Source organism: Papilio polytes, unplaced genomic scaffold (genome assembly GCF_000836215.1).
Source record: "Papilio polytes unplaced genomic scaffold, Ppol_1.0 DF823923.1, whole genome shotgun sequence".
In the NCBI taxonomy this organism is placed as follows: domain Eukaryota; kingdom Metazoa; phylum Arthropoda; class Insecta; order Lepidoptera; family Papilionidae; genus Papilio; species Papilio polytes.
The window spans coordinates 2788634-2815105 of record NW_013525281.1 but is presented as its reverse complement, the minus strand read 5'-3'; the positions used below and the strand labels follow the sequence as shown (position 1 = coordinate 2815105).

Below are 26472 nucleotides of genomic sequence, written 5' to 3'. Positions count from 1 at the left end.
GACGTCCACTCAGCCAGTCTCGCCGGCTCTCATTCCTGTGCAAATGTGACGGTAGGTTATAAAAATATAAAATAAAATCCATTAGCGCCAATAACAGAACGCACGCGAGAATATAACTAACAACACTAATCGCGACTACGAAGGCACAGACGTTATCGCTTTCAGCCTGTTTAATTTTAAATAAGCTTTTACGCGCGGCTTTACTCGTGATTACGTGCTTAATATCGCGATCATATCGAGTCACGAGCAATCTAAACAATCAAACAAATTGATTAACTTCACAGAATCTTTAAGAATAAAACTAACGTTAAATTTCAATTTGTATCGGAATAAGATGTGTAAAACATTATCAAAAACTCAGGTGACCACAACACATTATAAAGGGAACATATTTGTATTTCTGTATGTAACAAATTAGCTAACATTTGTGGAACGATTTTAGAAATTCTTTTGCCAATACAAAGCTACATTATAATTCAGTAGCGTAGGATATCCTGCATTTTGCTGGCAAAAGCAAAAGCCAAATAAAGTCCTTCCATCTCCTTCCATCCTTATTCGCATTATTGGTTATGCTCATACCTTTAAATCGATATATAATATAGGTTTATTAAACGTAGGTGAACGCGGTTATTAAAATTTTACAAGTCGTGATACTAAAGTTAACACTGTTGATATTACAGGACGAGAATAAAAAACGATGGCCAGCATTAAAATTGTATTTTAAGTACCCATGTGGTGTTCGATTCCCAATCAATTGATATTACATATGTTTAACTCGTGCTGTAAATGTGTTCTCTTCCTATTTTAAAGTTCACGTAAGTGTCAATGAGTTTAAGCATATTTTATATTTTCTTATTTTATTATTGTTTACTTTTATTTAACTACCATTGTTTTATTTCACCCGGACTTTATCGCCGGAAAAAATAGTGTTAAATAAAGGGAAATAATTATGCATCTTTTCCTCTATTTTTTAACATTAAATAAACTAAAATTGATGATGACAGTGCGCTATCTAATGCAGGCTAAACCAGTGGATTTTCCAAATCAAAGCATCACCAGATAATTCGTACAGCAAATAGTTTTTCGTTGTGCACTACTTTTTTAAGTGTCTGCCACTTTAAAGATCGTTAGTAACAAAAAAACAATTAAAAAATGTTTTATTCGAACGTTAATACGTTGCAACATTGTTGTTAATGTTATGGTTGGTTAAATAGGCGTTACGTATCGACCTGCAAATTGAATACTGTTGCAGACTGGTTTTTATCGTATTTGTTGTAATTATAAATAAAATTATGTAAAAAGGAAATATATTAAGCAATGATAGCTTAATTGGTAGAGTAAGAGACAGCAATATACTTTTATGGTAGAAATTTTAGGTAAATGATTCTAAACATAGTTGTCTGTAACTATATAGTTATGAGATACAAATGTATATTGATCTATGTTTGTCTTTTTACGATAAACAACAACAATACCATAATTATAGTTTTTGAAATAGTTGTTTCATATAAAAAAAGTAAAATCAATGGAAAATTTTATTACATCAAAAAAAGAAATGCAGTTGCCATTTTTGCAGGTTTAATTTAAATATTAAAATCAAAATATTTTTCAAATTCATGCAATTGAAACGATATGACGGAAAATATAGATTGAAAGACCTGGGTTGTCGTTAACATTTACTCAAATTTTATCTTTTCATTTTTATAGCATTTCGACCGGTTAGAAGTCGGTTTCTGTAAAAGTGTAAAAAAAAAGTTTTGAAGAGTCTGTTTCGTGAAGTCCGAAAATAAAGTTTATTGTGAACGGGCGTGGGTTGCAGCTGACTGCATTTTGTAAAAACAAAACCATTTCTACAGCGATCACTTTTCATCCGAAGCGAATACAGATCATTCAGTCATCTCTTAACTCAAACTTTACGGGTATTTTTCATGGGATAATGTACCCGTGAAATGCTGAGGTGACATTATTGTCTCTGTTTTTTGAAAGTTTAAGCGGGATGCCAATATGAATTTTGTTTCCTCTAACATTGGACATCCAATCTGCAACGGGATTCGTTTAGAACTTTCCTCCTAGAATCCTGCTTAGCTACTACTTCAGTTCCTCATATATTTAAGTATAATTAAAAGTGGCTATGAATGAAACACTTGTACAAAGAGCGTGTTTAAATGTGCCGGTAGCTACATATTTATTATTCTCTCGTGCGCTGCGTCAATACGGCGTATGCAAATTGAAGGAGCCCCGAGCACTCTGAATGGGTGCATCGCTGCAGGCTACGGCCACTCACGTATGAGTATTGTCTGCACTCACATTACAAAGTATTGAGACAGATGTAAATGTCATGCTAATATAATTAATTCATTGAGGCTTATTTGTTCATTATTTTCACGAGAAAAGAAAAGAGAAGATTAGAAAACGAAGTATCTCTTTTAAATACTCTGTGTATTACAACGTATGTAATTATATTCTTATCTTACTTCTTACTAATCTCACTAATATTATAAATGCGAAATTTGGCATAGACGTAAAGGATATTCTGAAAGAACACATAGGCTACTTTATTTTACTTTTTTTTTAATTCCAAGCGACGGCGTCGCAGGCAAAAGCTATATTTACATAGTATTAAAATAGCTTAAACAGCGAACAGAAGCGATTTATTTAAAAAGTCTATATGTAATATTAAAATACATAAAAAATACTGCAAGATGGTAAAGTTGACGACCAGCAATTTATGTTCCATTAAATTCATTTTAATCGCCAGCAGCGCAGGTATGCAATTACACTTGTGCAGTCTGCGCCAGGCTTTTTGGCAGAATTATAATTTGACTCGCAGTGATATAGACGTGAGATAGCTTTGTGAAATGCTTTCGCCTCACTACTTTTACATTTAATTTGTGCAGACTAATTTTAATGTACAATAAATTTTAATATACTGTTACAATGGAAATTTTACGAACTATAAAAAATTATTAAAACATAATATTATATCATCTTTTGACAGTTACAATTTAAAAAAAAAATATTAAAACCTCGTTTCACATTGTGGTAGGTCTACGAACTTTGCGTCAAACTGCCTTTAAATAAAGCTAGCTAATAAGTTTAGATATATTTTGAAATATTCCAAAGTGAAGAGGCGAGTATTGTTAAGTTGTTGACATGACACTCGGCTATGTTTGCGGTGCGCAAGAGTCGTCACTTGGTCGACGCACGCAACAAGCACACTCTGTGCAAACACACCTACAAACTGCATGACCGACACTTTCTTAAACGACACAAAATATTAAATTTAATTAAAATTTATTAACTGTTAGTTTTTAAACAGGCGGAGAAAGTTTTAAGATAAGTCTTAAATAAATAGATTGAAATTTAATATTGGAAACCTTAGACATAAAACAATATTGGACTAAGTACAAAATGAAATATGTAGTGTTGTTTAAAAATAGAGAAACGACTCAACATCTGCAAACAGTCCTGTGCAAAGAGTCGAAATAATGTTGCGTACGCGACTTCACAAACCACAGTACAATACGTCACAACTATCATCACACTAGCTTCCGCTCGCGACGCTGTCCGCGTGGTATTAATAAAAATAAAAGATAGTAGCCTATGTATTCTTCCAGACTATCCTCTACGTCTATGCCAAATTTTATCCAGATCCGTTCAGCCTACTAACTCTAACAAACATCCATCCAAACTTTCACATTTATAACATTAGTAGTTTTCAACTATTAGGCGCAGTTTACACTTTCCCAGTACAGTTGACAGATTGGCAATAAACTGGCATAGTGTGAACACTAACTGGAGCCAGTGATTCCATACAATCTATGGCCTTAGATTTATAAAGGGGTATTATATGATTTAGCACATTCAAACTAAATTTATCTTATCTTGTTTTGCCAAGCGATGTAACACAAACAGTGAAATTAGTTTGCGAAATCTATTTATAAGCGACTGGGTCAATGCAGTTGCGGTTAGCATTAAGATCATATTGTGCGGTTTCTTGAGGTTTAATGTTCATTAGCTTCATAAATAAATAGTATTGTTACGTTGACTTGATTGAAATTTCATTCGGGACAGCTGTGCGGTAAGCCGACACTGCGCGCCGGCCTCAAATTAATGTTGCGGTATAACTATACACAATATCTACAGTTACTCTAGTTTTATATTGTTAGTTTGTTAGCATACTATTTGATATCAAATCGAAACAAATATTTGGTCTGAAATAAATTGGTAATTGAACAAAAATCATTTGTGATTTAAAAATTAAATAAGTCTGGTGACATGCAAAAAATTACTGTTATAATTACGCAATATTTTAAATAGAGCCTTTTATTGTTAACTACTTTAGATTTATATTACTGTATGTCCCAAATAACTATCACTAAGACGGAAGAACCCTACAAGACGGGCCTAGAGCCTAGTGTAGGAACCAAGCGCTCGACTTCATTTTGTTAAAACAAATTTTTGTAACTTTGTAATAGCTATTATAATTACAATAATATAGCAAAGAAAATAACATACAAATTAGAATATTCAGATTTGACATCTCATAATCCAAATGTGAATAACAAAACCTTCCAACTGGTTATACGCATGACATTCGTATTTGGTTATAAACACCAGTTTAAGTACAGCAGTTGATTGAAGATTAGCTTCATAGGACTGTTCCAAGCTTAAAGTGGCCCTCAGTATGAGATAACATCTCTAGCAGTTATAGATATGCACAGATTCTGAACATAAGAGAACAGTATATGAGTGGTAGCCAAGCAGAGTTTGAAAGTCTTTTAACTCGACTATATTATTACGGTCATTACATTTTCATTCATATTAGAAGACAGATTTTATATACTGTAGCTGACTATTCTTGATTATTTAGATGATGTGCAAAAGTAAATAAGAGTTTTTTTTAACAAAAATATTATTACTTAGCAATATTATCACAGACCATTTAACAACTGATTGGGACACTAAGATAGCCGTTCTCAGGAATCTTTAAACCGTTAACTTTCCATTTTCATTCCGATAAATTTCAGTCTGAAAGGTTTTTATTAACACCATATTGTGTTTTCTTCACAAGAAGTAGTTGATGCGTGAACAATTAAAGCGGAGTGGCGGCACGGTTCTATGGGCCGACACCAATTACCGAGTGACGGACATCGGGTGGCGCCACGCTACACATTGTATTCTAGTCCGTTAAACTGACAAACACGCAAAAAAAAATTAAGTACTTTTCGTGCCTAGCACATGCTGCGCTTACTTTAACCTTTCGAATAAAGGTTGCGAGAAAAATTTTATCGCAAACATTCCTAAAAATGGCAAACAATAATGGCACTTGATTATTATCACAAAGTTACAAATACAATTCAGCTGCCGGTTACTTTAAGAACTTATAGACATGTTTCCATTTGAATTAATGAAAACAAGACCTAATTTGCAATGTACAAAGAGTGCATTATTAACTGCATATTTTATTAGTCTGCACACACAAATCTGTAATTAACACTGGGCAGTGTGGTCATGCCCTAAAGTTCGTCTGGACACGATTTAATGGCGCATCGTAATTCGGCTCGCTCTAATGCGAGACGCGACGCGAAAACAAAACAAGTACACGCAAATTGTTTTAAATGGGCAGGTAGGCCCACGCCCGCCTGACCTACAGACAGACTCATCACCGAAAATGGTAAAAAATAACCTAAAATTTAGGGTAACGTACGAAATTACGACGCAATAAAATTTCGGCCCGTCCGAAAACATTCCGGATTATACGACACAAGTTCGATCGATTTATTAATTAACAATTTATACGGTCCTGTTGGTGTTTATTAAATTGCATTTTGATCAAAATATTAAAATCGAGTTTTGCAAATTATTCATAAGCGAAATTAGTGGTCCTTTCCAAAATTTGATAGCGACGTTAGCATGGACTTGATTTTCGCATTGCTTTAGACTAAATTATATCAATTATTGGGAACTATCCGTTCAAAAAAGATGATTAAATTATTTTTACGACACACAACTATCAAACACAAAAACATAAAGTCATTGCATCGCTGCAACAGTAATTACGTTGCTATCGAGTTTACAATGCAAAAAGTGTTGCAAAAAATATATCCAAAAGTGTAGAGAACCCAAAGAATACTGTAAATTAAATCACGTCATTTTGGAAATAAGCAATTTCACGGTGAGGTTAAAATAAATTCCCCGTCTGGACTAATTAGTCACGTCAAGAGGCAAATGGAGATATAATTCATTGTTTCGTTTTTCTTTGCCTTGTTGGATGATCAACAATTTTCGCTCATAAAAAAGTGTATGGTTTTATACTCACGGGCTCCTTGTCACCTTGGCTGTCCTTCCCGAGACCCTCGCCCTTCGACCAGCCCATCTTCTCTAACAGTTTGAATCCTTTGTTCTCTGATGGTATGAACCTGACGGAAACAAATATCAACATATTAATCAAATGCCAGCCTTTTAAATATGTCTTACTACTAGTTGTTGCTTGGGACTTCGCCTGCGTGAAATTAAAAATATATTACTCATGTTATTGATAACATAGCCTTTTAATGGTGAAATCGGCACAGTAGTTTTTGAATTATTTCAATACATACAAAAATATAAATCTTTCCTCTTTATAACATTAGTATAGATTTAGCATCTACAGATTATGTAAACTACTAAGGTTCCATATCTAATTAAGAAAATAAAGTTCATAGTTTTTCACTAGTGAATGATAAAACTCGGTTTGTAGATTTAAATAAAAGTTTTAATTAGTCGTGAGAATAGGTAATTGTTTCGTCTACGCCGCGCCTCCCCGCGCCTCCCCGCGCCGCCCCGCGCCGCCCCGCGCCGCGCCGCCTCGTGCCGCCGCATGCGGCGCATTGTTTCAATATTTGATTAGCGAGAACAATTTACAAAACAGATTCTTGCTTTACTAACTTTGCCTGAGCAACACTACTATTCGAATTACTTGCAAATTAAATTATGAACCTAATCCTCGGCTTTGCTCAGTTAAATAGACAAAAGATATTGTTAAAGACATCTCTCTATTATTAGCAAACATTTTAAAAATAGTCGTTTTAAAATAAAATCAAAATAAAGAAACGCACTCTTTTGCGTTGAAGATAATGTGTCATTTGAATCTATGCCTAGAGTTAAATTATAGTAGACTTCAGATATTATATCAGCTCTGAACTTCGCGTGAGTCGCTGCGTACAACACAATTTTAAGCATATTACCTCACTTGACCGCGAAGGAGACAGCCGAAAATCAGCGCAGGAACGGCTTAGTCCGTCCTGAATAAACTAAGCTAGGTTTTGCCACAATTGTTGTACTTTTTTGTATTTAAAATAAGTTCGGGTAATACATTAATTCTGTTTATTTTTTGTGGCAATAAATATATATTTTATTCTAAGTATTGCGGGATAAGGGGCAGAGGGCACCGAGCAGCGCGCATGACCTTGAGCCGGTATGATATTTGAAAAGAACTATAGAATCAATGGTCGTAATATGTATATGAGATATATCGTGGGTGTGAATTACGGAGCAAAAGGTTAGCATGGTATGGGCGGAGGAGGGATAATGAATGAATATGAAGGTTGTTAGTTGAGTGCGGCGGTACACCGGTAGAGGTAGACCTAGAAAGAGATGGATGGATTGAAAGGTGTCATGACCAAGGGAGTTATGACTGAGATGACAGATGATAGTTATTTGGAGGAAGAAAACCCGGTGCGACGGGTGTTGGATAAGGATGGATGATGATGTGGGTGTATACTTACGTGTTAATATCACTGGATTGAGTCTTCTCGGCGGAGTGCGAGGAGCCGACGGCGGTGCGGCGCGCCTGCGCGCGGTCGTTGTACGCCTCGCTCTCGATGGCGAGCGGCGGCTTAGCGTACTTGTTCTTGAGACGCGCCAGCTCCAACTGATGCTGCTTTTGAACGCTGCAGGTGCGCGTGTACGCCACTTTACGTTCTTTGTCTTCAGCTATAAGGTTTATTTTCGATTATTTTCTTTTTGCAAAAACTGCTATAGAACTTATTACATATTTAGTTATTTGTATCTCAATTGCCTGTGGGGGGAGGGCTTGGTGATCCATCACACAAGGTATCATCTTAGTTTGGACACCAGTCCCCCGACCATACAGGAAAATAATAAAGTTACTTTTATTATTTTTCCCTCACAATTTACACAAATATTGTTTTACTAAATACAAATACAAAAATGTTTTAGATATAGCCAAATAAAGAAAAAATCACTACCAATCTCCTAGTTGAAGAAGCACTTAAAGGACATAACTCTTAATGAAATATACAAAAAAGATGTTACCAACACACTAAAATCAAAATCTCTTTTTTTTAAGTAGTTCGCCACTGGACACTATCGAATTAAGGGTTAAGAAAATAAAAATAGTATACTAACAATCTATAAGAAGTCCCGGTTCACAATGGCCGCATGTCTCGTTCCCGGAGTGTATGTGGCATAACAACTTCGTATCTCCCAATTGCAATGTGCTACCATGAAGTACCTGAATATAAAAACCATATAAAAATCTAATAGTCTTAATATTTTTACTTAGATTCTTATAATAACCTCATTAAATTTAAAATTAAGACACGATAAAAAAATAGTTTCGAATATTTTTATTTTACTTACCTCCATTGGCGTGCTAATATCTTGACTTTCTGACATTCGATTCCCGTTCAATATTGTTCCGTTTTTGGAGCCCAAGTCCGTAGCCATGTAAACCTTATTTTCTAAATTGTATCTAATGTCCAAATGGTTCTGATGGCAGAAACAGTCAAAGATTTAAAAACATAGATTTACAATACATAATCTATACTCATATTATAAAGAGGAAACACTTGTATATTTCTATGTGATAAAATAACTCAAAAACTATTGGCCCGATTTTATAAATGCTTTCGCCATTAAAAAAAACTATATTATCAGTGAGTAACACAGATTTTTTTTTAAATTTCACGCGGGCGAAGTCGCAAGAAACAGGTAGTTTCAATATAATACTTTAGGTAATTAATTACTTTACTTTAGAATATTAATTCACCTCTTTTTAACGAAACTTTGTAAAACAATAAAAACTTAAAAATCTGACGCCGATTTACATCGAGTTATAAAAAATAAACAAGCTATTCTTTTAAAAGGCAACCTTTTCTGTAATTAATAGTCTATCGTAAATACCTACTTTTTTTTAAAAAAAATAAATAAAACTCATGTATTAAGTCACCCCTAAGTGGGAATTAAATTAATGTGCATTACATTAATTTCTTGTTTAAAACTTTTTAACTAACTTGTGTAATAATTTATCCATTCTAAATATTAAAGACATTTTTTTTCTTCAATGTTGAAGATCAAAAAGCACTAAAACATTATAATAATTATTAACCAGTTTCAGTATAACCTACAATAACGGTGCTAAGATATGGCGCAGTTAGGCGACAGCCCAGGGCGCTGTATAGTAAGGGGCGTTAGAAATCTCGCCCAGGGCGCTCGATGCGTTAATGCGCTGTTCACATTTGCCCAGTACAGTTGGTCAATAATGTGAGTCCATACAACCGATGACTAGCATTCTAGTACTAGTAATCTTAGCTCTTATGCCCATTGACTTAAGATACAAAATTCTACTTACCCTTGACACATTATTATCCTTGATGACAATAGCATGTTGATCACCTTCCCTGCCAATGGAGCCGCCATCTTTTGTTATAACAAACAAACTGCCAACTTTCAGTTTGTTTACATTAGTTTCACGCACTACCAACCGCATGCAGGGTGGATGATGCTTTGCTATTGAGTCTGCAGACAAAATACATTAAATTGTGTAATTCCGAGTAACATAGGAAGAAAATCTTATATCAAATGTTCTTTACTCAAAATCTACTTTGCTATATAAATAACATTTTTCATTCTATCTCTTTTCAGTTATGAAATCATTATGTACAAATGTGGAATCAATCAAATCTCATTTAATACAAATATAAGATTGTGATACTTTCAAAGAATCAATCATTGTCTTGTACTATTATACCATTAAAGTCTCATCGCTTTAAAAAGCCATCACAATTTACCATCATCATCAGTAGCAGTTGATGTACTAATGATTGATTCTACATCATCAACTTCACTAAGCTCTTCACAATCCGTTTCACTGCATTCCCCATCTTCTAATTCATCCTTCACTTCTTTCTGTGAATCTTCACCATCATCGAGCATGTTTTCCTTCTCTATGTCTTCTATATTCATTACAGGTTTTTCAACATCTTTATTAACCTCTTTCTTTTTCGTTTTCATAATCTTCTTTCTTTTCGGCTTGCTGACTTCATCATCTTCTTTATCCTGGAATATAACATTTCATATGTTGGTATCAAGAGGTTACTTCAGATCAAACTATTTACCTAAGGCAGCTGGGCCTTGGAGTGAAACCTGAGATAATTTTTTCGTCAGGTTATCAATATTAGATCTTTCCTGAAATAAAGTAAAACACGTTAATAATCATTGTTACCTATCAAAGTAATTCATCAATTACTTTATGTTCTGAGTGAAAATACTTCACCTTTTTATGCTTTTTAGCTTTCTTTAAGACATGCTTAAATAAAGGAGCATTTTCAATTTCAGCACTTCTATCCGGATAAGAATGGAATACGAAATTTTTCTTTTCATCCGAATAAGAGTAGTAACATCCAGTGTCTGTGTGGTAATACAGACCAAGCTCCTGTAAAAAATTTGCTAGTCAAAATTTCATTAAGAGCGGGCACACACCATTGACTAAACTATTGGACAACTGGTGTGCAATTGTCAATTGTTTCCCAGCCAATTCAACTGTTTAGTTACACAACTAATTGTCGAGTAGTGTGAGCAACTCCATATAAACTTATAGGAATCAAAGTGTGACTAAATAATTGTATGATAATTAAGTCAAAAGTGTATGTACACTATAACCGTTGAACATTCTATTAATTTTCATACAACTCACACTATTATAATAATACCCTGTCTTGTAATCGTAGTACATTCCCGCTGACTCTACAAATACCATTCCATTTTCATTTAATGCAGATTGTGCAGCTTCTTTCACTTGATCCGCTATACTTTTTCCTTTATCTTCTTCATCTTGTAATTTCCATTCAGACAACTTTGATTCTAAATTTTCCTCGGAGTTTGTTTCTTCCTTTGTTTCCTTAATTTGAAGTTTACTAGTCTGTGTACTAACATCGGACAGTATTTTATCATTGTCTATTATAGATGTTGGATCTAGAAATAAAGTTACAAAAATAGTATTGTTGAAGTGACTCATCTGTGAGACACAGTTAAACTTTATTGTACTTCTTTAAGAATAAAAAAATACAATATAATAAACATTTACCTGACTCCCCATTACTGAACTCAAGGATTATATCGTCAGTTTGCACAAGAGACGATGTCACTTTGTTATTCATCTGGAATTTCAAAGAAGGCTTTGTAAATACCAGTCTCATAATAATTTGAACATTAAATCATAGTATAGGATTTTTATTACTGAAAAACTATCTACATCGGTTGTCGTTGTATCTCTTATTGTATGTGGTTAACATGAGCACACACTATATAACAAATGTTTTGTTTTAAATGTTAAGGATGGGACGGAAAACTCAAATTAAACTAGATAAACGAAGTATTAAGTTAAATACGTACCAATAGCTTAAGTTGCTTCTTTAATCGAGTGATAATAAAATTCTTTTTTCTTAAACATAGTCGCATTTTTAAAATTAGCTTGAAAATTTCAGGCCTATATTTCAAACTCAGTCGTAGATTTCTAAGTTTAAGTAAACTTTTACTCTTCCCACGTATGTTAACATCCATATTTTACTATTTTTAATTAATAACGTAAATAGACTTAAAATTAAAAACTATTTCTCATTTCTTGTTTTTATAAGATGACAGATGTCATTTTCAAATGTCTTTTTAAAATTTTATGGCTTAGTTACAAAACTTTTAAGCCAAGTAAAATGTTAAGGGTGAGTTGCACCATATCGCCGGTTACCGTTAAAGTTAAAATTATTTGTAACGGTAATATTTGGAATAACCTTAAAATTTACTAAGGGTGAGTTACATTAACTAACTATAAACCTTAACCAGCACATTCCCGATGGTTACGTCTACGGATGTTCATGATATTCGCTACACCAGTTTTGCGCTGGTCAAAATGACGTCATATTTGACACTAATCATAACCGCCCGATTTTGGGCGGTTATAGTTAGCGTTACGGTTAATGTCAGTTCGGTAGTGTCAACTGTCACAAGCTCTTATCTTCAAAAGCACAAATAATGGAAAAAGTAATGGAAAAAGAAAATCTCTACTATTATCCTATACGTAATCCAGAAGAATAAAGTCTTGCGTGCTCGGAAATAATGGATTTCCAAGATGGAACTCGAAATTTGGCCAAACATTCAGTTTGGACAAATTTCGAGTGTCTAAGGCCATAGCAACAGCGCTTGTCCCTTTTCTCTTATTTAAAAAAATGTCCTCAATAAAAGGTCAATTTATAATATGCATTGACAGGACAATTTATAATATGGAAAATAAATAAGATGCATTTATATTTGTATAATTTTATTGCTTCATTTTTGCTACATATTTGAGTAGTAAAGTAAATACAGTTTCAATAATGGACCAAACTAGTTTATTTTCACAAGAGTTTGCCATTTTCTCCATCTTCGTGGGCAAAAAGTTTATTTCACTATAAAATACCATGCGTATGATACATAAATATAATCGGCGAAACATGAATTTCCAAACATTTTAATTTACGTAAATGTCATTCTTGACACCAACTTGACACTTTAGTGACATTCAGGTTTAAATGTTTCCATTGTAAAAACGAAAAACACATAAAACCTCTGTGAGAATATGTTTTTGCACTTGTAACCCTATTATAACTTTTACGATAACCAGCGATTTGATGCAACTCACCCTAAGCAATATTTTGTTGAAGTTTGGAATCGAATGAATTGATCTAACGTCTTGCTTTTTTTTATTTTATTTACTGGAAATGAAAATAAAATTGAAATTACCAAAATACAATAGCATGGAACGCTCAGTAGCATCGCGTGCGCTAACTAACAATACGTTAAAGTTTATCAATTCAAATAATACTAAAACATTTTCAGTGTATTTATTTATTCATAAGTCTTTTCACATTTCCATACCTTTACCATTTAAAAGTTACATTAATACTTACATCGGCGCACATCCAGATATGTGAACATTTCAAACTTTTTCTTAACTTTATAATTTCACTTAACAATGTAAGTCAGATTATAAATTAAACAGATGATTTAAGTTGTTAATATTATAAACGATCTTTTTACATTTTTTCTCCACATTAACTTTGTAAAATTTCACATTCATACATTCTCACAATTTTCTTAAAAAGGGATCCGAAATTTTTATTCTATGCACAATTATTTTGGAATTACCAGAATATTTACAATTACTTTATAACTGTTGAGTAAAAAAGGAATGACTACATACATTACCGGATTTTTTCTGGTAATTGAAAAATATCCCTTAATAAATATCATTGTAACTTAAATTTACAGAGCTTATTTTCCTTAGTATTCTCTTGATCTAGCTAGAATATAGCGACCAGGCATATAACCTGCATGATGTAAAAATAATTCATTAAATATTAACTTTGCTCAGTAATATGAGTATGAAGGCTCAACTTTTCTTGTCATTTTTTTCTAGCAGCTTCTATACAATTCAACAAATTTCTCATATTCATTTTACATTCACAAAGTATAAAAATAGAAATAGTAGATTCTAGCTTACCAAAAAAAAACTTAATTTGAAATGAATGTTAACTTGTTTGAACTTAAGTTATCGATTATATATTAAGTTACAATTCTCACAGAAAAGTATTAATTCTGCGATTTTAAAAAGTTATCAATAATCGGATTCAATTTTAATAGTGAGTTTTAAAGATTAATATATACCTGTTGGTTATCTACACCTATCATTTACAGAAGATACAAAAAAAGTTTTCCTTTTTCACTTTCATTGACAGAAATAGCTTCACAGGATCATTAAAAAAAACAATAGAGTACAAGTATTTACTTGTATAATATCTCATGGCAAAGGTAGGCATTTATGCCCTCTTACTATTTGTTCTAAAATGTAATTTAAATAAAACTTATGAATTTGCAATGTCTTAAACATTATTTTATAACTTCTATACAAATAAATGCTAAATATTTTTATTAAAGTCATAAACTTGTTATATGAAAGTTGTTAAGATCTGCAGTGTACATCAGTAGGGACATCAATAAAACTCAAAACATACATACCCCATCAATTAATGAAAATTAAGTCAGTGTACCTTTTTATGAAAAAATAATTCTCAAAACCCGTAATATGAGATACAAATCATTCTCACTCATTTTCAAGATAAGACTTGTAAAACTAATTTTCTATCTAATAGTACGCTTTTCTACAATTTTTACTAATTGTGCAAAATTTGTTACCTGAACTTAAATAATAGGTTTGTATACGATTTGCGCGTTCACGACACAAACTGATCGTGCCTCTCTATCGCTTGTTCGCGCTCTCTTGCTCGCACACTCATCTCAGGAAAATGACAATAAGTCATGACAAACACCAAAAATTATCATAATTTTTATAGAATATATAAAGAAAGATATCCACTGATTCATATTATCAGAAAGTCCTTATTACACTAATTTAAGTTTCTCGATAAAAGACCATCATTTAAAATTTTGTAAGAATAATTTTTGACACTTTAGAACACCACAGTATTTATGATCAACACTTTATTCACTGAATATCTTGCTGCATTGTGGTGCGTGTGAACAATTCCATAGTCAACGCACTGAGGAACAGCGGGATGGACCTGTGATGATGCAGATGTAGTTCCACCAGCTCATTCAGTGAAGTAGAGTATTCTGTATGCACCATTTCAATACCATCATCACATAATGTGAATGTTAGATATTCCTCTGCTGACTCCGCATACATGTTTGATATTCTGAAATGTTAACATTAAATAGTTCTGAGCGATGACATCACATGTCTGTATTTGATTGCAACTACCTCCACATGAAAAAATCCAAAACAAAGCTTATGTTACTCAGTAATAATGAAGTTTTTTAATTGTGAGAGAATTATTAAAATCGGCCAGTTTTTAGGTTATTTCTTTCTTTCTTTCTTTTAGGTTATTTTCCTCATTATAATATTAGTATATAGATGAAAAATTACCTATAATTCTTATGTCCTGTCCTATCTATTTTATAACCGAGTAGCATATAAACCACATCCCTATATTCCTGGGCCGACGATGTGAACTCCTCCTTCATTCTAAAACAAAAAATACAATGCAACGCTGGCTTAAAATTTACTATCAAGACGTAACATCAAAAGCAAAAAAAAAAAACGTAAAGCAAATGTAGCAATAAAAAGGACCTCTTCAGTTTTATCCGACTGTTTTCTAACTGTTGTTTTAATTGTTGCATTTCTTCGGGACACACGTCAGAACCGCCTTCTCGGAGCGCTGCTTTTAACCTTTTAATCTGGGGACACATGACTTTAGGAAACTACTCTAACTAAAAAAAAATCGCAAAATAAATATAAACTTTAAAAATGTATGAATATCAATCATCTTTTATACCTCTTCTTGTGCGGATTCCATATCGAGTTGCATCTGTTTATGCGCCGCGGCTGCGGGGTTCTCCACAAGATGGAGTATCTGAAACATTCAACAACTACTGACAAACTGTACATATATTTAATATAAAGATGAACACAATAACATCATTTTTTTAATTCATAAGTTATAACTATGAATCTATCGATTCCAACTTCTATAAGAAAATAAAATTACAAAATAATTCATGCCTGATTTAACATAACCCATCCATACTAAATTTTCAAATCTTATTTAGACAAACTATAATTATTTTTTGGCAACACTCTAATTTTTTTTACCCTAGCAACATTGATACCTTAGTAGGAGGTTGCGGCGCCTGCACGAGGCGGTCGAGGTGCGCCTGCAGCTGGTCGCGCTGCGCCCGCAGCTTGCCCGCCTCCCGCCGCGACGACTCCGCCTCCTCGCGCCACTTGCTCGCCTCCAGCCGCAAGCTCTCCACAACTTTTAATATAACTAATTATTTAATATATGGACGAAAAAAAACGTACTTTAAGAAAAAAAAAAGGTGACAAGCGGCCACCAGAATTAATCAACATAGTGAAGCGACCACTGCCCACACACGAAGATGCGTATGCCTACTGTTAATCAACAGAGGAGGTGCAGAAAGAGAATTTCTCTACCTAAGGGTCTACTCTATACTAAATCATAGGCATACAAGTCTCGTCCTTATGGTATCGTATAAGCGCGCTAATTCTGGCGAGGATTGACAGACTGGGTAATTAGGTTGTTACAATATATTTTTTTGTCGAAAAGGGGTGAAAAGGGAAAGGAGCAAACTCATATGGCTGTACCAGGGATAACTTCTGAGTATGATATGTTACCTTTAGCGTGTGCCTCCTGGTCGTGCGTGGCGAGTAGGTCACGGTAGCCCTGCAGCGCCTTCTCCAGCTGCTCCACGCGCGCCGAGAGCAGCGCCGCGCCGCCCCCGCCCCCGCCCCCGCCCTCCCCGCACAGCGACACCGTCAGTTCCTTCTCGTAGCAGTCCAGCTGCTGTCTACACATTACACTGCTATTTACAACTGGGAATATTACATCTTAAAGGGACTGTCCAACCAAATTGTAAATTGTCTGATAATAACGTGTAAAATATGTGATGGGTATATCAGATTTTGTTACCTTATCTGTTAGTGATGTCATTTTTTTACCTGAGCCTCTATCAGCCAGTGGTGGGACAGGCCCTAAATCTTGTCTGCGTTGAACTATTCTTATCAGTGACCCTTTGGACAACTTTGTGTCTCGAAATACTCCAGTTAGTTACGTAATTAGAATAGAATTTGATAAGTTATTAAAAGTAAAATTTTTATATTAACAGGTATAATTGCAAGTTTATCTGTACTAATATTATAAAGAAGAAAGATTTCTTTTTGTACTATTTCATTCACGTTAAAACTATTGGGCCGATTTTAAAAATTCTTTTACCATTAGAAAGTAAGTTATGTTAATTTTTTATTATCTTTTAATTTCACGCGGACGAAATCGAGAGCAATAGCTAGTTTGTTAAATAGTCTATATGACATTTAAAGGTAATATACATCAATACATTACTATAGTAATTTATGAGCTATACTAAATTTTAAGAATTAAGATACATATTGCACTACAAACATCAAGTATTCAGTAATAGATAGAACAAGATACCTATAACTATCTCTTTCCCTCGTAACGAGAAGCAATCGCTTCTGCAGCCGGTGTATGAGACTCTCCTGGCTCTTGCGCACTGACATTATGTCGTTGAGCTTCGTCGTCGCCTTGTCGCGTTCAAACTTCAATGTTGCCACTTCCTGCATTCAAATATTAAAAAGATACACCATTAAATTTCTGAGTGTTCTACTATGCAAGTTAATTTTTAATTTTTTGCAGCATTAGAAACTAATTAATAATTGTAATCAATGATTGTTTAGTTAAAACATACATCAACATTTAATTGTTTTTGAGTTTGTATCTCAGGATTTAATCTTACTAATATTATAAATGCGAAAGTTTAGATGGATGGATGGATGGATGGATAGATGTTTGTTAGCGTTTGTAGCCTAAACGGCTGTACGGATCTCCATGAAATTTGGCACAGGTTTAGAGCATAGTCTGGAAGAACACATAGGCTACTTTTTATCCCGAGATAAGTTACGGTTCCCGTGGGATTCATTTAGTTTTTTAATGTTTACTCGATCATTCTGCAACGGTTCAACATATCTCATTTAAATTTGGCACAGATGTAAAACAAAGTCTGGAGTATACATGGGATAAGCTTCATCCCCGAGAAATGTCCGGTTCCCGAGGGATACGTAGTTTTTTGTTATTTATATAGTTCGTATGTTTTCTAATACCACGCGGACGAAGTTGCGGGCAACAGCTCGTTAACTTATAAAGGTGCATTCCTCTGGAGATCCCGACCCTACAATCAATCTAGGATGACCACTTAGGAGCTTTTAATGAGTTAAGTCTTAACCTGACATACTAGAAGGCAGGGTATCTCAGGAATTTCCCCTCCCCCGTTAACAAAAAAGTATTTTAATATTAGATTACCTCAGTGAGCTGTGCCATTTGTGTTTTAGCTTCAGAGCAGTTAACGACTGCGGAGAGTTGTCCTGCGAAGGCGGACTCCAGCGCGGCACTGAGCGCGCGCGCCGTCTCCACGCCGTGCGCCTTCGCAGAACTCACCCACTCCTCTAACGATGACTCCAGTAGTGCCACTTTCACCTAACATTACAAATATAACCTCAATCTTTCTTTGCCACTAGTTCTGCACACTTGAAGATTTGATACTGAATGGGTTATTAATCTGGCCTCTATGTAGACTATCGTAAGCCAATATTGCAATTTAAAATGTCCAAGTGCAGAGGACAGCCTGGAAGAACACACAGGCTACTCGCTTTTGTTGTTTTTTATAACACGCCGACGGAGTCGCGGGCGAAAGCTAGTTAATAGTATAATGTAAATTATTGGCTTATAATAATTTATGAAGGAGCCGAAATATTTAGCAATTTACCAGAAAATAGGTTGTGTAGCCTTTTAGAGAGTTTATTTTTTAATGGACCATTAAAAAAAATGTGAAGAAATCAGGAAATAGTTACATTAGAGTTGGTATTTATTTAAATGGAATACTTTATATAAAATACTATTATCTAAGTTGTTGTTTATAGTGTTTGTATAATTTCTCACCTTAGCCTCATGCAACTCTTGCTGTACCGGCTGCAAAGCTTCCACTTTAGCGGAGAGCACATTCACTTGTTCCTCCAGCAGTAACTTATTGCACACCGCATCCCGGAGTGTGCGTTCCGCAGCTCTTAGTCTGACTACTTCTTTTTCTAAATCAGCCATTGTACTAAGACGTTTTTGAGCAGTCTAAAAAAATTAACATAATTGACTTAAACAGTTCAGTTATGGTTTCATAGTATTGCAGATACATATTAATGACAGTACTGCAAAATAATATTATTGTATAAATTCAAGTATGGATGGATTGTGTGAAAGAAGATATGCTTAAGAAAGGAGTGGATTCAGATATGACGGCTGATAGAGATGTATGGAAGAGCAGCTCATACTGTGTCGACCCTCCATAAGGGATAAGGGCAAGTTGATGATGTATAACTTCAAGTAATAATTATGTTACATTTGATACTAAGAAAAGAAGAGTATAAATAAGGGTTTAACAATAACAAACCAATTAGAGGGATGTTAAGTTTGAAAAATATTTAATAAAGGAAATTAGTGCAATTAAAATTTAACTAAGTTTTCTTACCTTAGCATGTTGTTGCCAGTCTTTGTAACAATCTCTCTCATACTCTAAATCCTTCAGTTTACTATTAACTTGTTGCAACTCAAATGTCTGTTTATCCAGTTGTGTCTTCAAGGCAATACATTGTTCCGCCCGACCCGTCTGCCGCGCTACTTCCTTCTTCAACAACTCTACTTCAGATTGTGCACCTTCCAAAGCCTATCTGACAAAAATATTAGAATTAATACAACATTAAAAAATTTAAACTAATAAGTTATCTTATTACTCATATTACAATATAATTAAGATGGCTGGATAGATGTTTGTTTGTGAGAAGGTATCTACAAAATGGCTAAATGTATTGCATTAAAATTCGAACAGATGTAGAACATGTCTGGAAGAACATATAGGGTACCTGTAAATTTTTGTCAACATAGACAGAGTCACAGACAGAAGCTACTTGGAATTATTTATACTAAAAAACACATGTAACTTTGGGCATAACAAAATTTATATGACCTGTAACAGTTCATTCATGTCCTTCTTCATCTCGGAGACCTGGTTCCTGCTGCTTACATTAGCCTCCAACAACTTATCTTTAAGGTCCGCGATTTGCTTCTGTAGTTCTAACCTCTCTTTATCCCATTTTGTTTTATTCTCCATATGTTCTTTTACAGCCTAAAAATGTTTTAATATGATTATGTACACATAAAAATGATAAAGTAATTAGGAATGACAATTTTAAAGAATATAGATTAGAAGAAAAAAAAAGGGTTATATCTAGAATATATACTAACTGTGGTATGATCATCTCTCAACTCTTGCTCTCTTCTACGTATCACTTGCAATCTCTCCTCCATATCTGCTAAAGCTTTCTCATCTCTTTTATGTTGATCCATCAGTGACGCTTTTTCTTCTTCAAACAGTATTTGCATTTCCTTACGTATTGAATGTTGATGATTGACTCGAGCTTCCAGTTTTGTAATCTTGAAATTTTATATCGTTGTAGTTTATAAGCTTACAGTAAATACAATTTATTAAAAATGTATCTTCTCTAGATACAAATTAAAATCGTAAATCTTAGAATTACAGTAGATATATAGTAAACAATTAGAAAACATTATTTGATATAAACCTGAGCTTTAGCAGCAATGAGATCTATTTTCATTTTCTTTGCCTCCCATGGTGAAGGTGGTACCGGCGAATTGGTAGATGACTCTCTGCGAGGACGTTTCTCTGGTGTTAACAAATCAGATGTGTCCAGACTTGATTTACGTTTAGTAGACAATAGGTTAGATATACCTGAAAATAATCAAAACGTTATTAAACGAACAATATAATGAAAGCTAATGGCATTCATAAATAGGTAATAATTATTTACTTTCTTTAATAGAAGCATCACTATTAGATAAATTTAATTTTGAAGACGCCGATAACTTGTCTTTTGGCGGATCAGTGTTTATTACTCTTCTAAACGGCTCCAATACATCATGAAACAACGACATATTGCTTTCTTTGGCCATTGTTTCAAGATGTTTTGTTGATTTATCAGATTGTTAGACTACTTTATTCGTAAATTTATTCTCATCTCAGGAAATAACATTAAATAAAATTACAAAATGCTTGCAAACTTGATTGACTTTGGTTTTGGATCAATTGACGTTTGATATTGACGCCATAGAGTAGATAAGAGAAATTAATTTGTAAAACATCAAAACTTACCAAATCATATATAGCTATTGTATTATGGGGGAAAAAAGAAACTTGACAATGAAGACAATATCTTGAATAATTGAATTAATAAATTGAAAATCAATTAAATCAGTGTACAAGTGGCAATGAATTTTTAGAACTTGCTCTTTGTGAGTATATATGACAATGACATTGACAAATGGTTTACACGCGATGTTTCGTTAAATATAAGGTTATGTTTTTATTTTGCATTGCTTCAGTTATTGCTTAAATAAAACATTTCTTCTAAAAACACACAAAAATGGACAGCAATCAAGATTACTTTACAAGCTATGAAGACTTAGAGGTATTTTCCTATTTGAATTTTGAGTACTGCAAATAATTTTATTCAATAAAATAATGTATGAAATATTAAGATTCACAGACTAATGTTGGAGGATTATACACGAACAGAAACATATAGAAAGGCTATACAAGATCATAAAGAATGTTTTAAAAACAAAACAGTAATGGATGTAGGATGCGGTACAGGCATTTTATCTGTGTTTTGCGCACAAGCTGGCGCCAAAAAGGTTTATGCTGTTGAAGCAAGTAATATTGCTAACATAGCTAAGGAAGTTGTGAAAGAAAATAACTTTGAAGAAGTGATAGAGGTATGTTACCATATTTAATTTATTTGCCTACAAATATGTTATATTTTTAAATTAACCATTGCTTTTTCAACAGGTAATACAAAACGAAGTTGAAAATGTGATACTAGCAAACAATGAGAAAGTAGACATTATAGTATCAGAATGGATGGGTTTTTATCTCCTTCATGAAGGCATGTTAGATTCTGTGTTGGTAGCCAGAGACAAGTTTCTCAAAGAAGATGGGCAAATGTTTCCAGAAACTGCTGCAATTTATATTGCCCCATGTAGGTTAGTTTTTGTTTTATTTAGTTGTTATATATAATTATAAACTAGGTGCTAGTTGGTTTTTAAGCTTATAATATGTTTTAAATATAATGTCCCTAATGTATGTTATTGTAGAATCATGCTCTTATTGCAGTGTTCCAAGCCTATACCACCAATGGAATAATTTTCATGGAGTTACAATGTCTACATTTGCTAAGATATTGAGAACAGACCGAAGCAAAAAACCAGAAGTTATGCAAATAAAACCAGAAGATTTATTGGGCACAGAAATTCTTCTGGGTGTCATAAATCTAAAAGATGTGCAATTATCAGAATTAGATTTATTTGAAATACAACATGTTGTGGGTGAGTATCACATTTTGATATGCACAGTGTCTGTTATGTATTTTAATTATGTCAAATAGTTTTACTACATACATTAAACCTACCTTTGAATCCTAGTGTTCTAGAAGTTCTAGAACGCATTAGAAGAGATATAAAGATAGAGATTCATGTGTAAAAGTATCGATATCATAAAATGATATTGCTAGAAATTGTGTTTCATATTTTTAACGCAATAACTTTGTGGAAATATCTTCATGATATATATTTATTTAATCCTGTTCTGCAGGCGTCAATAAAGCAGGAAAATATCAAGGCTTATGTATATGGTTTGACTGCACATTCCCTGTGTTTTCTGAAAATTGTAAACCACTTGTTTTAAGTACAAGTCCTTACAGTCCACAAACACACTGGAAGCAAACTGTGATATTATTTCCTGAAGAACGAGAAGTTGAAGAATCAGAACCTTTGGCATTTAAATTAAGCATGACTAGAGACATTGTTCATAACAGAAGGTGAGTTATGAATATTACAATGTAATGAAATTACTCCACTCGCATAAGTTCATGACTTTGTCTGCATGGACTTAAAAACAGTGGTCTGTGTTTTCTTCCAGACTGTTATTTACATTTGAGTTAAATTTCATCAAGATCTGAAGTAACTTTGGCAATACATTGTAACAAACATCCATCCATACAAGCATATTTATATTAGTATATGTGATCTGATAAAAAATGTTAAGCTGTTTGTCTTGTATGATATGACTTTAAAAGAATTATCTAAATGTATTATATAAGTGTCTCAATAATTATATTAGTTTTTCATTGACCTTGAATTTTCAGATACAATCTTCAAGTAGTACTTTTAGATCCCGATACTGTGGATCATCCAATACCTTGTTCATGTGATATGTCAAAATGTATTTTAATCAAAATGCTGATGTTGCAACACACTGGACATGAGAAGACTGGTGATGAGAAGAGCACCACAGATGATATCCTTGAGGATGAGGTTATTGATGACAGTTGAAATAAAACTATAATAAAATATTTTGATGTTTTATTATTTTGTTATAAACTTTTGATTTTATTAGAACTCAAATAAATTTGACATTTGCAATTACAAATATAGACAATAGGAGACCTTATAATACATGGATGAAGCTGCATGGGGCCAACTAAAAAAACTATGTTCTATGCTCCGGTTTAAGAGGAGTAAGAAGGATGGCGATATACGTCAGCATCACAACATGTGTGAGGAGTAAGAGGGACGGCAGTATAAGTCAGTATCGCAGTATGTGTGTGAGGGAGTAAGAAGGATGGCGATACATCATTCAACATCGCATTTCTGTGTGGAGTAAGAGAGCTGGCGATACATCAGTCACCATCGCAGCATGCGTGAGAGAGTAAGCGGGATTGCAGTATCCGTCAGCATCGCAGCATGTGTGAGGATTAAGAGAGATGGCGATACATCTGTGAGCATCGGATTTATGTGTGGAGTAAGAGAGATAGCAATACATCTGTCAGCATCGCATTTGTGTGTGGAGTAAGAGAGATCGCGATACATCAGTCAGCATCGCAGCATGTGTGTGAGGGAGCGCGTCAGCTCGGCCTCCGCGCTCAACCAGCGGTTGTAGTCGAGGCGCATGAGCAGCCGCGCGAGGTACGCGCCGCACGCTCGCCCGCGCACGCACACCAGCAGCTGCGTCAGCTGCTTTACCAACTTGTTGAATCTACACAATTACAATTATTAGGGTTTTTATTATAGGGAACTTTCGTGAGACATTATCTATACTAATATAAAGAGGAAAGATTTGTATTTTTATATTTATTGAAATAGCTTAAAAACTACTAAGCCGATTTGAAAAATTCTTTCTCAGTTAGAAAGGTAGTTCTTTTGAAAGTGACATAGGCTATATTTTTAAACTTCATGTAGGAGAAGTCGCAATGAACAGCTAGTCCTGGATTAAGTATGAAGTTAAAATTCTTTTCTACTTAAAATCCTAGTGTTCAAATCGGTTTTCACTTTTCAGAGTGCGATGTCAAGAATACAAGTTGCCCTAATGACCATTTAACTTCAAAAGAAGATACCGTTCAATGCCGTAGAAATTTAAAGTGATTAGAGCCACACTTCCGAGACTAATTCAAAATTCAATATAACGTACACAAAAGTAACAAAACATTAAGCATAGTTTTAAAAACATACCTATCGGAATAACCTTTTATATAGTAATCCTCAGCTTCTCTGTCTGACGCAAATTCACTCATACTGCAGAAGGAGTCGCACAACTTTAATAGGTCCATGATGTTGACAAACACTGGGTTTGTGATCATCTCTATACCATCACCTGGTGAATCACCTTCTGAACGTTCCGACTGTAAAGAAACACGTAAAGTGTTCATTAAAATTTTACATGTTAGTGATAACGTAGGTAATAGGTGGAAGAATTTTTTAAATTGACCCAGTAGTTTTTGAGTTATTTCAATACATACAAAAATAGAAATCCTTCTTCTTTATATTAGTATAAAATAGCTTTTGCCCGTGATTTCGTCCGCATGGAATAAAAAAAATAGTAGTTTATGTGTTCTCCCATATTATGATCTACAATTATACCAAATTGATCCATTAAGTAATTTTGGAGATATGTGGCAACAAACATCCATCTTTAGTATGCATTTATACTTTTAACATGATAGTAATAATGTTGCCCATTTATCGATATAATACCATAAAGCATAATCAAAGATTATTTCATTAATGTTAATTTAAAAAATCTGAAATATTTAATTCTCATTTTTTCAAATTTCACTTGTATCTATTCTAAGTAATTTCTTTAAGAAGGGAAGCATAGTTTAAGTTACGTAATATAATGTTAAAAATACACTTACTGTGGTAGATGTTAAAAACGACTGACTCAATATATCAGCGAGGAACGTAGCGTGAGCTTCTTTGAGTTTTTCAAAATCATTAGTTTTGTTAACGGCATCCATGAGTCTAGAGAAATTACTCTCCAACACATCTGCTTGTAAATAATGTTGCAGATTGTCCATAAGGAACATAAGTTTATTATGTAGCTGGCACACTGCAAACCTGCAAGAAAAAATAAAAACACAAAACAGGCCAAATGCTGCCAAAAAAAGATTAAAAAAGTATAAAGGCCTGTAATTTTATACCAGGTGATCTACAATTGTCTCACACACTTTTTAATTTTCATGGTACACACTTGATCAGTACAGTTGGACATTTGGGCAGCCAGTCCTAGATTGCATGGACTCACTAACGCCTAACGTCAGTCCAGTTTTTGATTGTTGCTTACCAACTGTTCTGGCTAAGTGTGAACCGCGCTTTAAGGTTAGGGGACCCATTCCAGGCGTTAATCGGTGGACTGAATATCGTTACGCTTACATTATTATCTTAAAGTTTTTTATTTTATAATATAGGGTGGCAAACGAGCAAGCGGCTACCTGAATCCACCGAATTGGAAAGCGACCGCTGCCCATTAACATCCGCAATTGCAGATGCGTTGCCTACCCTTAATTTATGGAGGAGGAGACGTACACAAACAGGCCATTTCCCCTTTCTATGCGTCTCCACCGTCAAATTCACCTTTTCTGCCCATCCTTTCCTTTTAAGAAAAGGGTGGAAACGGAAAGGGACTGAAATTAGGCCTCTGGCAAAAAGTACATACCTTCTTGTTTGTTTGTATGTTTTCCACAAGGCGTGCAGGTCGTGTTGCGTCTTCTTAATCCTTAGCAGCAGTCGAAACATGTCGTTGTATCTTGCGAGCACCTCCGGGGCGAACAGCAGGTGCAGCGGCCACTTGAAGTCGTACTTCAGCATTATACTGGACCAGCCGTCCGCGACTAACCTCACATAAATATTTACGCAACTTTCTATATTTATAATCACGATTTAAATATTATTTTCAGTAATAAGCATTAACCTACAAGAATCGGAAGCTAAAAGATATTTTTACTTTGAAGACAATGTTAGTTGCATTTTTTTAATATATAAAAACTACTAGCTTTTGCGACTCCATATGCGTAAATTGAAAAAAAAAAACAAAAGTGGTGTCAAGCCTAGCCTATGTGTTCTTCCAGACTATCCGAATTAGTCT

At 34.0% G+C, this 26472-nt stretch overlaps 4 protein-coding genes across 7 annotated transcripts in view; 1 reads left to right on the top strand and 3 right to left on the bottom strand.

Annotated features, from left to right (window-relative positions):
- The window catches only part of LOC106102301 (angiogenic factor with G patch and FHA domains 1), a 37184-nt gene extending 25266 nt beyond the window's left edge, over positions 1-11918 (bottom strand). For 2 of the 3 annotated variants that reach the window (XM_013281723.1, XM_013281722.1), the window contains exons 1-11: positions 11680-11918; positions 11372-11444; positions 10982-11259; positions 10562-10720; positions 10432-10473; positions 10077-10344; positions 9638-9804; positions 8647-8775; positions 8413-8518; positions 7770-7977; positions 6323-6422 (exon numbers count right to left, since the gene is read on the bottom strand). In XM_013281723.1, coding sequence (XP_013137177.1) covers positions 6323-6422; positions 7770-7977; positions 8413-8518; positions 8647-8775; positions 9638-9804; positions 10077-10344; positions 10432-10473; positions 10562-10720; positions 10982-11259; positions 11372-11444; positions 11680-11847 — 1698 coding nt within the window. In that variant the 5' untranslated portion in view covers positions 11848-11918. Of the gene's footprint in view, positions 1-6322; positions 6423-7769; positions 7978-8412; positions 8519-8646; positions 8776-9637; positions 9805-10076; positions 10345-10403; positions 10474-10561; positions 10721-10981; positions 11260-11371; positions 11445-11679 lie in introns of all 3 variants that reach the window. The other variant, XM_013281724.1, reaches the window with a different exon arrangement.
- Positions 11919-14649: 2731 nt separating this feature from the next.
- Positions 14650-21094, bottom strand: LOC106102300 (mitotic spindle assembly checkpoint protein MAD1). 2 transcript variants are annotated; one of them, XM_013281721.1, is made up of 14 exons: positions 20807-21093; positions 20561-20727; positions 20223-20411; positions 19945-20103; positions 19450-19644; positions 18870-19052; positions 18234-18407; positions 17349-17491; positions 16532-16704; positions 16006-16151; positions 15672-15749; positions 15467-15573; positions 15263-15361; positions 14650-15032 (listed from the first exon to the last, which is right to left on the bottom strand). In XM_013281721.1, the coding sequence occupies exons 1-14, from the start codon at positions 20946-20948 to the stop codon at positions 14822-14824; spliced, it is 2166 nt and encodes a 721-aa protein (XP_013137175.1). In that variant the 5' UTR covers positions 20949-21093; the 3' UTR covers positions 14650-14821. The 2 variants fall into 2 exon arrangements, 1 of the variants encoding a protein (XP_013137175.1); XR_001225565.1 differs by lacking the exon at positions 15467-15573 and having other exon boundaries at positions 14940-15032; positions 20807-21094.
- Positions 21095-21236: 142 nt separating this feature from the next.
- Positions 21237-23404, top strand: LOC106102471 (probable protein arginine N-methyltransferase 6). The gene is made up of 6 exons (XM_013281967.1): positions 21237-21463; positions 21534-21770; positions 21844-22037; positions 22168-22379; positions 22645-22870; positions 23198-23404. The coding sequence occupies exons 1-6, from the start codon at positions 21419-21421 to the stop codon at positions 23382-23384; spliced, it is 1101 nt and encodes a 366-aa protein (XP_013137421.1). The 5' UTR covers positions 21237-21418; the 3' UTR covers positions 23385-23404.
- An 18-nt stretch (positions 23405-23422) lies between these two features.
- Positions 23423-26472, bottom strand: part of LOC106102470 (gamma-tubulin complex component 4) — a 6682-nt gene continuing 3632 nt past the window's right edge. Inside the window, exons 9-12 of the mRNA XM_013281966.1 lie at positions 26044-26218; positions 25244-25445; positions 24561-24730; positions 23423-24087 (exon numbers count right to left, since the gene is read on the bottom strand). Coding sequence (XP_013137420.1) covers positions 23925-24087; positions 24561-24730; positions 25244-25445; positions 26044-26218 — 710 coding nt within the window. The 3' untranslated portion in view covers positions 23423-23924. The remainder of the gene's footprint in view (positions 24088-24560; positions 24731-25243; positions 25446-26043; positions 26219-26472) is intronic.